The sequence below is a fragment of the Hemiscyllium ocellatum genome, chromosome 2 (genome assembly GCF_020745735.1).
Source record: "Hemiscyllium ocellatum isolate sHemOce1 chromosome 2, sHemOce1.pat.X.cur, whole genome shotgun sequence".
In the NCBI taxonomy this organism is placed as follows: Eukaryota; Metazoa; Chordata; class Chondrichthyes; order Orectolobiformes; family Hemiscylliidae; genus Hemiscyllium; species Hemiscyllium ocellatum.
Genome location: NC_083402.1, coordinates 141,351,756 through 141,365,663, shown reverse-complemented (window position 1 = coordinate 141,365,663; position 13,908 = coordinate 141,351,756). Strand labels below are relative to the sequence as shown.

General features: G+C 37.4%; 1 protein-coding gene across 2 annotated transcripts in view; it reads left to right on the top strand.

Annotated features, from left to right (window-relative positions):
- LOC132825527 (nuclear cap-binding protein subunit 1) overlaps positions 1 to 13,908 on the top strand; it is a 74,409-nt gene that overhangs the window by 43,379 nt on the left and 17,122 nt on the right. For both annotated transcript variants that reach the window (XM_060840889.1, XM_060840898.1), the window contains 5 exons: positions 1,400 to 1,463; positions 3,707 to 3,817; positions 5,980 to 6,044; positions 9,525 to 9,587; positions 13,696 to 13,770. In XM_060840889.1, coding sequence (XP_060696872.1) covers positions 1,400 to 1,463; positions 3,707 to 3,817; positions 5,980 to 6,044; positions 9,525 to 9,587; positions 13,696 to 13,770 — 378 coding nt within the window. The remainder of the gene's footprint in view (positions 1 to 1,399; positions 1,464 to 3,706; positions 3,818 to 5,979; positions 6,045 to 9,524; positions 9,588 to 13,695; positions 13,771 to 13,908) is intronic.

Sequence of the window (13,908 nt, the reverse complement as noted above, 5' to 3'; positions counted from 1 at the left end):
ATCTAGAGATCTCAGTGGCATGAGTTCTCCTTTCCTGATAAATGTTGAAATCAGCTGCCTTGGTATGGAGCAGCATTAATGTCAGTAAGCAGATCAGGAAGCAAATAAATCTTTGATTACAATTAAATATTCACACACAATAAACTAGAAAGTAAAAACTGTCGTTCACAGTTTCTCTGAATGCTCACAAAGGAAAATAAAGTATTGCAGTTGATTTAGGTGAAAGTTAAATCAGAAGTAAAGTTTTCATTAAGTATATATTTTTCAACAAAATGTATTAATATAGAAAGATCTGATATTCCACAAACAAGCATAAGCTTCTAAGGGCTTTGTGTGTGGTGGCAGTGTCCCTACCTGTGGATCAGAAGGTTTGGGTTCATCCCACCTGTTGCAGCAGTGTGTTTACAACATGCCTAACACATTTTTAAAATAATGCACAAGTAAACTTTTCATGGTCAAGGAGGCGCTGAGCAGTTACTGTGAATACCCCATTAAAAACCCAGCAATGGCTTTGCACAAAATGTGATTCTTTAAAAGGGTTTCTATTTTCCCGCGAGAGACAGAGTCAGTGGAAGAATGCAAATTCTCATTGATGAATTGATGCAGTGCATCTTGTAGATGCTACACACTGCTACCACTTTGCTCCAGTGATAAGAGAAAATGAGAGTTTAAGTTAATGAATGGGATGTGGAATGACTTCTATCTTGTAGGTAGGTTTTTGGGAGTCAGGAGGTGAGCTAGTATAGATAGACTACCTAGTTTCAGGTCACTGGTAACCTCCAGAATATTTGATTGAGAATTCTGTAATATTGTTGCCATGGAATATCCAGGGGAGTTGGTTAGATTCTCTCATCTTATAATTGGTCATTGCCTGACCCTTGAGTGGCATGAATAGCACTGACCATTTTATCAGCACCTTCCAAGCCTGAATGTTGTTCAGATGTTGTGGCTTATGAACAAACTGCTTCAGTGTCTGAGGATTTGCAAATGATACTGACACTTGCAATCATCAGTTAACATCTGATTTTATAATTGGAGTAGCTAAATATGGAGAAGAGGTGGAAGGAAAGCAGAAATTCCAAAACAATATGTGGGTTTTCCTACTAAATAGAAGCAGGAACTATCAATCAGTTCCTGCTGTCAGTACTGCTTGTTTATCACAAAATTCAATTCTCAAATTCAGTGGCTGATCCTTGTGTAGTAATTGTGGACTAAGCGAAGTAAGATTAATTTGAACTGCTAAATTTAGTTTGTGCACAAATGTAAAATCTTTGTTTTCTGAATGACAGAATGCAACTTCATATTCGCAATTCTCAGTGTAATACAGTCTGATGTTTGTGGTTAGTACCTCTATGGTTTTGCCTAAATTATATTTGCTGATTTTTATTCTTTCCAACAGTGCTGCCCAGCTGCTTAGTTATCCTGGAAAGAACAAGATTCCTCTAAATTACCATATAGTTGAGGTGGGTTCCTTCTTACTGTATGTTGGTAGCCCACATTTTATCTTGCTGGAAATTTGAATTTCTATTGTAGTAAATTAGCCAATCCATAGAACTGTGATTTACATAAACGAACACTGCCTATTTTATACTAAGCTTTTACTTTACTGAACGAAAGACTGAGTTCTTGATTTAAGCAAATTTTTGAAAATAAATCTTTCCGGTGTTCTGGTGCTGAAGAAAACCTCAGACGAGCTGAATGTATGTCATGTCTTTGGGGAAAGAATCTCCCTTGACCTTAAAAGGAGTGTGGCAGCTGGAAGTACATCATTAATAAAGGGATAGAATGCAAAGAGTATTGGTGAACTGATATTCAGTGGTACTCCCAAGTGGTTGGTGTTGAGATTATAATATCATTTTGATGAGCTGACCTTAATGATCTGGCCTTCACTATACAGGACAAAAATGGTTTAAATGGCACATGGGAAATATAGAAGAGGGTAGTAATTGGCTTTGGGGAAACTGGTGAAATATGCATTCTTAGGACAGGTGACATTTAATTCAGAAATGTGAAGTGATGTATTTTGGTAGGAAGCATGAGAAGACAGAAACCAGGAGCAGATTACACTGGAATGTATACACAAACCTTTCAAGGTGGTATGGACTAGGCCAGACCACTCAAAATATTCTTAAGTAGGCAGCCCAGATCATAACTTTGCAATTTGTTTTGATAAGTGTACAGTAAAAATTACCCGGAGTAAGTTAGCGAGGTTGACTACCAGGTTTTAAAACAGACAAAAATGTATTCACAAAATTGCACAATGAAACACAAAGAACAGAATAAAGAATGCCTACAGAACTCAGTCTATCCAAACTAGACTTAATTATGCTGTTCCGAATGTACACAACAGTCCCAATAAGCAAACCTCCTTAAAAACAGTAAAAACATGTAACAAATGCTTAAAGGTTAAAATCAGAAGGAAAGAGAGAGAGAGACAGAGTGTGTTTGTTTCCACTCAGCTCACTGTTGAATTCTTAACTAGTTCTGGACTGAACTGAGCTAGATAACTGGCCACTACCCTTTCATTATACAGATCACTTCTAAAACATGGCCACTTTGACCTGAAGTCTCATTTGTTTACGTATAGACAAAAAGGCCTCTCAATACCTTTTTATTCTCTGTACCTAACCAGTCTAATCAGAACTGGGAGATGTTTACGACCCCTCTGAAAAATACCAAGGGCACAGTATCCTTGAGAAAAGGAACAGCTTTTAGAAAAAAAAGGGACCAGCTTTGTGACAAAGGTGACAGGTCAAATAGAGAAGGCTATTGAAAAACATGTATAATTCTTGGATTTATTAATAAGGAATAGAAAACAAAAATGAGGAGGCTAGCTAAATCTTTGTGAAACACTGGTTATGCTTCAACTGAAGGATTATTATTAAATTTGGGCTCCATCCCCAAGAAGGGTATTGTGTCCTTAGAAGGCACAAAAGAAATGTCCTAAAATTATACCAAAGCTGGAAGACTTCATTTATGTGGTGAGGCTGGGGGAACATTCCCTTTCGGGACAAGAGAAGCTAAAGAGCTGATTTGATGGAGATATTCAAAATATTGAATGCCAAATAAATAAACAATTGTATCCTATGTCAGAAGAGTTAGTAACTAGAGGGGACCAGTGCATGGCTAAAGAATCACATGACAGCAGGAAATGTTTTCTGTTTACACTTCTTCAGTATTATGATCTGGATTTCAGTAACTAAAAAGGTGTTGGAAAGGCATCAATAGTAGCTTGTAAAAGGGGATTGGATAAGTACTTGAATCACAAATATTATAGGTTAATAGGTAAAAAGCTAGGGAGTGGGATTGGTAGGATAGTTCTGTCAGAGTTGGCACTGGCATGCTGAACCAAATAGTCTTCTATTGTCATACATCATTTTGATTCTCTAATGAGACCTTCTTTCAGTAGTTGGGATATATGAAAACATTCCCTTTTTTGTGTTTCCATTTATCATTTCAATGATAAGTACTTAGAAAAAGTTGGTCCTATTTCTATTGTGGCACAGCTTTAAGCATTAAAGTGTCTCATATTATAAAAGAAACCTAGCATTTGACACCTGTTACTTGACAATTTTGTTGTTCATATTTTTGCTAAAGTGGGGGATGATAATTTAGGGTAATTGTTCTTCTATAAATGCATTTATGCTCAGTAAAGGTAAAATAAATTAATAGCTCATTTTCAATAATGCTGATAATTGTTTTATAGGTTGTCTTCGGAGAACTTTTCCAGTTGCCGTCACCTCCTCACATTGAAGTCATGTATACAACACTGTTAATTGAACTCTGCAAGCTGCAGCCTGGCTCTTTACCGCAGGTGGTATCCTTTTGGCAACGTTAGTTGTTTGCAGCAACCATAGGCTCAATGCTAACACTTCAGGAGGAAATGTTGGGATGGCATAGAGTACTTTCAGTATCAAGTGCCTTTTCTGTCTTTACGATGATGCTCATCAATTGTATGGACTCCTTTCATAATTGATTTCCCACCAGAAGCGACTAATCAATTCTATTATCTTGCTTCAGGAACCAGATTGATTGCACAAGTAAGTGGGTTGATGAGAAACTTAAGAGGAATGCAAGTTTACACTTGTGAACTGCCTGGATATTGACTTGCAGGAGGTAGTCCATGATGGATATTGCTGTGATATATTAGTTATGATGTCTTTGCCACATGTGTGCACTATTTGAACATATACCCATGAGAGGTAGTTGTGGAATGCTCACATCAAGGGACACTGTTAAAAGCAAAAAAACAAAATACAGGAAACACCCTGTGGTACAGGCAGTTTTTGTGGATCGTGAAATAGATTTGAAGTTTCAATTCGTTTTTTTAGAACAGTGAGTATTAGTAAATATTAAATTATAAAATAACTGAATTTAAAACATTGGCCCACAAGTCCCAAGGTGTTGTAATTGTTAGGTTGTCATCCATTAGAACTGTACCCAGAATCTCTGCTGTTCTGCATTTCTTGCTGGACTTCCAGGTCTGACTTTACCAGAAATGCAAAGCACAGCGTTTCTCAGAGCTCCAGCAGCGTACAGTGGAGTCAGGGGGAAAGACAGAAGGCTGCCCCTGCCCCTGCCCCTTTTTATGGTATGTAGTAAGTTTAAAGATCCAGTTTGAACATTAATGAATGGATGATTAATAAATGGATGGATAGATTGATGGGGCTGGGGTGGCGGTGGGTGTGAACATGATGTTGAATGTGATCAGAGGTTCAGGATGAGTAACAGGTGGGAGGGAGAGGAAAAGGTCAGTTCCTGAGTAATCCAGGAGTTTTTTTTTCCCTGCTTAGTATTTTTGACTAATCATTCAGATAAGTTCCATGGAGTCTGTGATATCAGCACAAGCTGCAAAGGAACGACTCGTCAGAAGCTAAAACCTCCTGGCAATGTCCACGTAGGTTAGAGTGTTATGACTTCTATGCACATTTCAGCTCTTGCATCCAGCATTAATTTATCCAAAATCTCAAAGATTAGGGCCACTTTCTTATGCTTTCCCTTTCCACTAATCCTCTTCTAGCGCCTGCTTCCACACCCCATTATTGGGACGTATTTCTGTCAACATCTGTCCCCTAGGTAATCTTCCCTTGGAACCTTGGACTGTTCACATTGAGTTGTTCAACTATCAGGACATCATGGACAAATTCCAATGTATTGGTATAGAAACTCCCTCAGTCTTTGGCATGGGTGCCTAAGGACAATGCCCAATTTCATTTTCTTATCCTAGGATTGTTGAAGACTGTTGTGTCCCTGACACTTCCATAACTGAGCAAAACTAATGCAACACACAACAAAATTAAAATTGAATTTGAGGATCAAGTCCTCAGGAAAAAATGTCTGTGCAATGGCGTAGCCTATCCTCAATGTGTAACATTGATATATGCTGATTAGGAATATTTCATCTCTAATTAAATGCTTTAAATTGTTTATTCTACAAATCTGGATCATAATCTGCAGTTTAGATTATAAAACATAGAATTGAATTTTAATAATGCAACCAGGAGTATTGGAGAATAGAAGTTAGATATTTCCATGAAGCTGAATGACATGATGAACTCTCTGTTTTAGAAGGTGCATAAATTTGATTACAGCATGAAATTATTTACTCACTGGGTATTGATAACGATGAGTATTTGAATCTCTATTGCTTGCCAAGTTGTGAAGAGAAAATATAATAATAGATTTGGTTCTTTCACTCAAGGCTATTTGGCTGTCCATGCTAACTATCTGCAAGTGTAAGTTAATTAGTCTCACTCCCCACTTTTTTCTTTTTAGCTCAGCAGATATTTTCTATACATTATCTAATTATTCAACCCCCTATGAAAGTCACAATTCAGTCTGCCTCCACCGTACTAAATGCATTACAGATTTTAGCCACCGCAAACAAAAGAAGAGATTTCACTCATGTTAGCAATCTCCTTTGTGACCATAATTTTGACGTGAACATGTTTTGTGTTTTACTTAACTGGTAAATTTTAGCTTGCACAAGCTACAGAGATGCTATATATGCGGATCGATAGTATGAATACAATTTGCATAGACAGGTAATTTTATCTTCAATTCTATTTTGTTTGTAAAAGCAGTTTTAGAATATTATTCCTCTAATTTGTAGAGTTTTTGTATTAAATGATCCAGTTAATAAGTTATCAGTAATTGACTTTTCTATAAGTGAGCAACTATCACAATAAAAAAGAAATGTATTTGACTCAATTGTCACATTCATTTTGGAGAGGAATAATTGCTCTCACTCCTCATTGCAATTTTTTTAATGTTTTAGACAGCTGGTTAAGAATTTGTCTGATGCCTCAGTGATAAATATCCACTTGTATGATCTGTCAGTAAATTGTACACACCAATAATGTCCCAGTTTTAATTGTTTGCTCTATGCTAGGTTGGCTGTTCTTGATCAGTGAGTTTCTGGATGGATTCACTGTGATTGAGCTCAAGTATCCCTGGATCAATGAAAAGAAAATTCATTTAATTTCTAATGTCTCAGAGAGACAAAATCTGGTAAAGAAATGATAAACTAAATGGAGGAAAATATGGGAGGTTCCTCTCTAAGCTATTTGTGGTCATAAGCCCCCCTGAAGTTCACGAGGGCACTGAATTCCCTAAAGTACCTACCATTTTAGGAAGTAATGGCTACCACAACCAGAAACAGCTGTCATGAAATAGCATCCACTGCATGATCTACCAGCAATGAGGGTTTTTGTGACACAGTGGTAGTGTCCCTATCTCGTAAAGGGATGCTGCCTGACCTGCTGCGCTTTTCCAGCAACACATTTTCAGCTCCCTATCTCCTAAGTCAAGAGGCCGGGTTCAAATCCCATCTGTGCCTGAGGGTGCAATAACTTGTATAAAGAGGTTGATTTTTTAAAAAAAACTGATTTGCCAACCTGTTCCAGAGATCACTTGTACTCTCAGAAAGGAAATATCTCTTTAGCTAACCTACATCTCATGTTACACAATATAGGACCCTCTGAGCCTCCATAATCTACTTAATTGAAACACATTCTACTCCCTTCATCGTACAAAATTTCAGATTATCCCTCAGTTCACATATCTGAGAAATGCATAGCCCGAATGTTCATGAGCATAATTTGATAATTAAGATGCTTGATTCAGAGAAATGGTATGTTGGAAAATAAACCAAGATGCTGCTAAGGTTCTTAAGTTTATTTAACGTTTATGTTAGTAGAGCTGTGGATAATGGACATCGTTTGTCGTGTCTCTGGTATTATGGTAAAGGGAGCTCTGGGAATTACTCATTGTTCACTATATTTTATTTCACGCATTATATATATATATATATATATAAAACGCAATATATATTATACCTAATTTACAAGGAATTAGTTGAAATTTAGCAACCTATAGCACATACAATGCCAAAATTATAGCATGAGTGACTTAAGCCTTTTCACTGAACTCCTGCTACAACTTGACCCATTATAGAATAGTGCTTGTAGGGCTGTTGTGGTAGTATCCCTACCTCTGACCCAGAAGGCCAGAGTTTTAGACCTGCTTCAGAGATGTGTAATAACTATGAACAGGAATATACCATTCAGCTGTTCAAACCTGTTCTATCATTCAGTGAGATTGTGGCTGATCTATACCCGCTTGCTTAATACATTTGCTTTACAAAACAAAATATCGCTATCTCAGACTTAAAGTTAACAACTGGGCTAGCATCCACTGGTGTTTGTGGAAGAGAGTTACAAACATCTACTACCCCTTGTAAGTAGAAGTGCTTCCTAACTTTTCTCTTGAATGCTCTGGTCCTAATTTTTATACTATGCCTATAGTTTTAAGAGTCTCCGACCAATGGAGATAGTTTAAGTTCATCTCCCCTGTCTTTCCCTATTAATATATTGAACAAGTTGATTAAAAATACCTAGAAGGGAGCTGGCAGGCTCAATGTCTGTCAAGTAATATTCATTTGCTCATTTGTTTAGAAATAAAATTAGAAACAACACATTTTTTATCAGCTACCAGCAAATTAAATATATATGAAATAAGTAGATTTTGCAAGGAAGCTAGCAATCTTGTCATGTCTTGCTTTACCCGAGTTAAGCTTGGAAAAACCTCACCATATTCTCAATTTATTTTGTGCTCACTGTTGCTGAGTTTATTTGTGCAAAAGTTGCCAAAAACCATTTTTACAAATTTATATGGAAAAGTATTACTCTGTTAAATCCAACCTTGACAATCTCGAAAATATCCAAATGTAAGCAATTACAATCTCTTATCACATTTTGATTATGAACATCTATGAATGAAATTAAAGCATTGTGAATGTGAAGTAAGTGTTAAGAAATAATTGCAAAATAAGTTATCGCCTCAGGTAAAGAAACTAAGATTTGCAAATATGTGGGGAGATGGGCAATCTATACAAATTTATTAGCTTTTACTTTTCTTTTGTAAAACAGCAATCTGATCACAACTGAGTTATTGTCAGTTGAAACAACTGGCCAAATAAAAACCAAAAGAACTGCGGATGCTGTAAATCTGAAACCAAAACAAAAATTGCTAGAAAAGCTCAGCAGGTCTGGCAGCATTCGTGCAGAGAAATCAGAGTTAACATTTTGGGTTGATGACCCCTTCTCAGAACTCAGTTTCTCTTCACAGATGCTGCCAGATCTGCTGATCTTTTCCAGCAATTTCTTCTTTTGTTTCTGAAACAACTGGTGCAAAGTTTCTTAAAATGCCAGGACTGTAGCATCATTCTGGCATTGTGGTCTTGTGTTTATTGTCAATAACAATGTTGTAGCAAATGTAGCAAATTCTTTCCTGTTGGCATATCAGGAATGGTGACTTACAGCCCATTTCACACTGGCGTCTGGGACATGAATCAATGACCCTATCAGTGTATTGAGGCAGCTGTATATTGATTAGGATATAGTTTGATTAAATCATCTTATTAGAAAATGGTGTATTGTGCATTATTACAGGACTCTTCTGTAGAGGCAACTCATTATTGAGAAACTTCATCTAATCAGCTTCACATTTGCAACAAGTTGGTAGTTATTTTCTATACTGTGGACTGAGAGAGCAAAAGCTAGCTTTTTACCTTGAAAATACAGGCCATTGAATGTGTAACTAATCAATGAATTTCTGTCCTGTAGCCTCTAGAGCAGTTTGATGGATGTGGTGCTTGGCCAAGTTATTGAAGCTGCTGCTGTGAAGTCTGTTGTTTAAAGATACCTGTAAATATTGGGGATGAATTCTGCAGCAGTAGAATATAATGCATGAACCTGTTTGGTATGCAGTAGTATTACAAAGCGAGCTGAAGGTTGTAGGTTGTCTGCAGTAAGCGAATGTGAATCCACATGTCTCCTTTATGGGTGGGCTAAGCCAGGCAGCTCAGTCTAGCGATGAATAGCAAGATAAAATTCTCCTGACTGATAGTATTTTCTCCTCTTCCATGTTGTGGTTTTCTCCCCCTTCCTCATTGCTCCTTTTTGATCCACCTTACCCCACATTTGGATAAATGTCTGACTTATGGTTTAAATGTTGCTTTTCAGATTTATCAATTGGTTTTCTCATCATTTGAGTAACTTTCAGTTCAGATGGAGCTGGGATGATTGGTAAGTAAAAATGTTCTAAAGTCGTGTGTGAGAAATCTTCATTAGATGGCTGTTTTACAATGGAAGTAAATGTCTGGGCATATTTACATCATTGGATCTGGTGTCTTTTTTAGTTTTGTTTACCAGGGTATCACTGACATTCAAGCCAGAGTGGTTGGCATGGCATGATCATGCCAGGTTTGATTAAGTTATTCAAAAGTCCAAATTTGGATAAATTAGACAGGTTACCAAACAGTGCTGACCAAGGTAGGAGTGGAGGAAGGTCAGCTGTAAGTTGTAAATCATTGCCTCATAGCTGCTCTGAACTCCCTGTTGATTGGCCAGAACGTAGCAGAGCCTAGAAAATCTGATTACCTGTTTTCCCATGTGGCTACAATTTGTACATAGCCCCGTGAAACTTTAGAGAAGAAAATATAATTGTTCAAAGGTTATTGTAGCAAATAAAAGCTCATAGTATAGGGAATAACATGTCATAGGTAAATATTGACTATATAACAGGAAACAAAGGCTGTTTCCTCTTGTGGGAGAATCTACAACTGGGGACAACTGTTTAAACATAAGAGATTTCCCTTTTAAGATGATAAGGATTTTCTTTCTCTCAGAATATTGAGTCTTCAGAATTCTCTTCAAAAAGCAGTTGAAACACCGCCTTTGAACTTTTTTTATGGCAGAGGTAGATTGATTCTTTGTAAGCAATGAGGTGAAGGGTTATTAGGAGAAGGCGGCAAAGTGAAGTAATCAGGTCAGTAATGATTTTCATGAATGTTGGAAGAGCCAAAAAACGGAAGGGCCAAAGGGTCTGTCCTGCTAGCTTGTGCAAAAATAGAGGTACGTTGTCAAGATGGCTTATACATGTACCATACAGGGTAGCTGTTAGTTGGTTGACCCCAGGGTTACTATTTGATAATCCAGATATTTTGGGGTAAACTCATGGCTGCACTTCAAAACTTCCAAGAAAACTACATAATTAGGAATTCTGGTCCATAACAGTGCAATGTGAGTTTTGGTACAACAGTGACATAGCTCACTGTCCTAAGTTTCACGAGACTTGGGTATTGATAGATGCTAATTTACTTGGGAACACTGAAACGTGCACTTAAAAAGTAGAATGATGTGGTTTTCCTGCATGAGAGGCAAATAAAGTAAGATACCATATTTCTGTAATAAAGTCCTTATTTGATGTCCCACTTTAGCACTGTTAATGCAACTCATAGCTGATCTGATTGTAGCCTTAAATCCACTTTCCTTCCTGTTTCCAATAACCTAAAACTCTTCTGTACATCAAAAATCTGACTAACTTAGCTTTGAAGTTTTCAGTGAACTAAGCTTCCATTGCTCTCTCTGAAAGAAAGTTCTAGAGCCCAACAAACCTCAGAGAAAAAGTTCTTCCTCATTTCAGTCTCAAATTGGCGCTCCCTTATTTTTAAACTGTGCTTCTTAATGTTAGATTTCCTCCATGAAGGGAAATCTCAGCATACACCCTATCAAATCCCCTCAGATTCTTTTATGCTTCAGTAATTTCTCATTTCTCTAAACTCTGGTAGATGTGCAACCTGCTCAATCTTTATTTGTGAAACAACCCCTCTGTCGCAGGAATTGGCCAAATGAGCCTCCCCTGAACTGTTTCCAATGAGATTTTATCCTTGTTTATGGAGATCAAAACTGTACACAATACTCTAGTAAAAATCTCACCAATGCCCTGTGCAGCTAGAACAAGACTTCCTGATTTTCATATTCTATATTCCTTGCAGTAATGGCTAACATTCCATTTGACTTCAAAATTAAAGCAAAATACTGTGGATACTGGAAAACTTAAAAAAATCAAAGTGCTGGAGAAACTTCAGCAGGTCTGGTGGCATCTTTAGAATCATAGAATCCCCACAGTGTGGAAGCAGACCATTCAGCCCATCAAGTTACACCAACCCTCTGAAGATCAGCCCACTCACACCCACCCTCCTACGCTATTCCTGTAACCATGCATTTCCCATGGCAAATCCACCTAACCTGCACATCCCTGGCCACTGGGCAATTTAGCACCGCAATTCCACCTCACCCACACATCTTTGGACTATGGTGGGTGGGGGAACCACAGCATCTGGAGGAAACCCACACAGGCATGGGGAAAATGTGGAAATTCCACTCAGACAGTCACCTGTGGGATTGGAGAGTTAAAGTTTAAGGTTTGCTATGACTCTTCACAGAAAACTCTCTTCCACATCTCCATCTTAATTTGGTGATCCCTTATTCTTAAACTGTATCCCTTTATTCTAGATATCTCCTGTTAGAGGAAAGTCTCAGCATCTACCTGATCAAGGCCCCCTCAGAATCTTATATGTTATAGTAAGGTAATTACTCAGTCTTCAAAACTAAGTACAGATACCACCTGCTCAGTATTTCTAATGTAAGGTTCTTTTTTGAAGGAGTTATACCAGACTTAAAGCGTTAATGTTCTTCTTTCTCCCTTGAGTTTCTTCAGCACTTTTTTAAAAATTCTGTTTTCCCTCCTAATTACTTGATATACCTGCATGCTAAGTTCTTGTAATTCATGCATGAGGACTCCTAAATACTTCTTTGCCAGAGTATTCTGCAATCTTAAATAATAAATTTCTCTCTGACAAAGTGGACAATATTACATTTTTTACTTACTTTCTTACCTATTCTTGTAATGTCCACAAACTTGGCTACAATACACTTGCTCCCTTCATTCAAGTCATTAATCTAGACTGTGAACTTTTAAGGCCCATGCATACCATTTCTTAGAGTTTGCTCAAGGATCTTTATCAGTTGCATTAAGATTTGTGTGAATTCTTTTAGTAATCCTTTTCATATAGATCTGCTTTATAAGTAGTGAGGGCCCACAATGCAAGGAGCAATAAAGGATAGGGGCCATCATTTAACTGCTCAATTAGCAAGCACAAGAATGGAGGGAGGTGGGAAGCATGTTTACTTTTATTGACCACAAATTGTAGAACCACAGGCAGCGCATGTAGGCTTAGAATTTACAGTAGCAAGGATAGCAAAACTTTCAGAATTTGTTGTTGTTGATAATGTGAAATTGACAAGTACTTTGGGCAGTTGTACATTCTCCAAAGAATGCATTGTTGAATTTCCCCTTTCCCGTGAATGAAATTAATTCAAGAACACTGAAGGTACAATTTGCGATCTTACTTTTAAAATCCATGAGAACAGTACAACTTGTTAGCTATGGTCTAAATTTTTTTTAATACTCTTCAGAATTACTGATAAGCAGTCGCACTAGCTCTGTAGGAGTAATTTCATATTTGTTAGCCATGACGTGGAGGTGCTGGTGTTGGACTGGAGAGAACAAGGTCAGAAGTCAGACGACACCAGGTTACAGTCCAACAGGTTTATTTGGAATCACAAGCTTTTGGAGCGCTGCTTCTTCATCAGGTAAAGTGATGAAGGGGCTATTGTCCAAAAGCTTGTGATTTTCAAATAAACATGTTGGACTGTAACCTGGTGTCATCTAACTTTATATTTGTCGACTGTCAATTTTCTTTTTTTAACAAGGTTCTGTTTCTTTTAAAAGTTTCGCACTATGTTAACTTATAACCTAACCCTATATGAATGACCCTGTAATTTGTTTTGCTATAAATAACATTCAAAATGAAAAGGGGTTCAATGTCTTTTACTTGTGGGTACACCGCTTGTGTGAATATTTTAACGTGATTGACTGCTTATCCTGCTTGATGAGATTCTTGCTGCTGGGGGCACCTGGACGTCCTCTTGATATGGAGGCAGATTCAAATTGAAATTGAGAAATAAAATGGGCAACACACACAAGATCATTGCTATACTGCTGACTCCAAAATCCAGTCTGCAAAGTTTTAATGGTTGTTCCCTTTAGTTAACGTGTTGCAATCAACAGTCCTCTTTTAGAATTTATTCATCTATAAAGCATTATTATTAAAATTAATCCACACCAAATTTCAGTTCCACAGAATTCAAGCGGACAAATCAGTAAAATATATAGATTAGAATTTGTCCTTGGGCACAGTTTAACTGGATTTTCCCTAAGATATATTTCTAGAGTTATTCTCTGAAGTACGTAATAATCTTCTTCCTCATTGCTCCCATCCCTCCACAGGTCTGATTGTTTGGCTTTGGATCCCGACCAAGCCAAACCAAAATTTTTGCGTGAAGTGTTGGAAAAATGTATGAGGTAATAAAGTTTTGATTTTTATTTATATCAGTCTCACTGATTCTGCATATTAGAGTTATTGAGTCATTAGAGGTGTACATCACCGAAACAGACCCTTCCGTCCAACTCGTCCATGCCGACCAGATATCCTAACCTAAT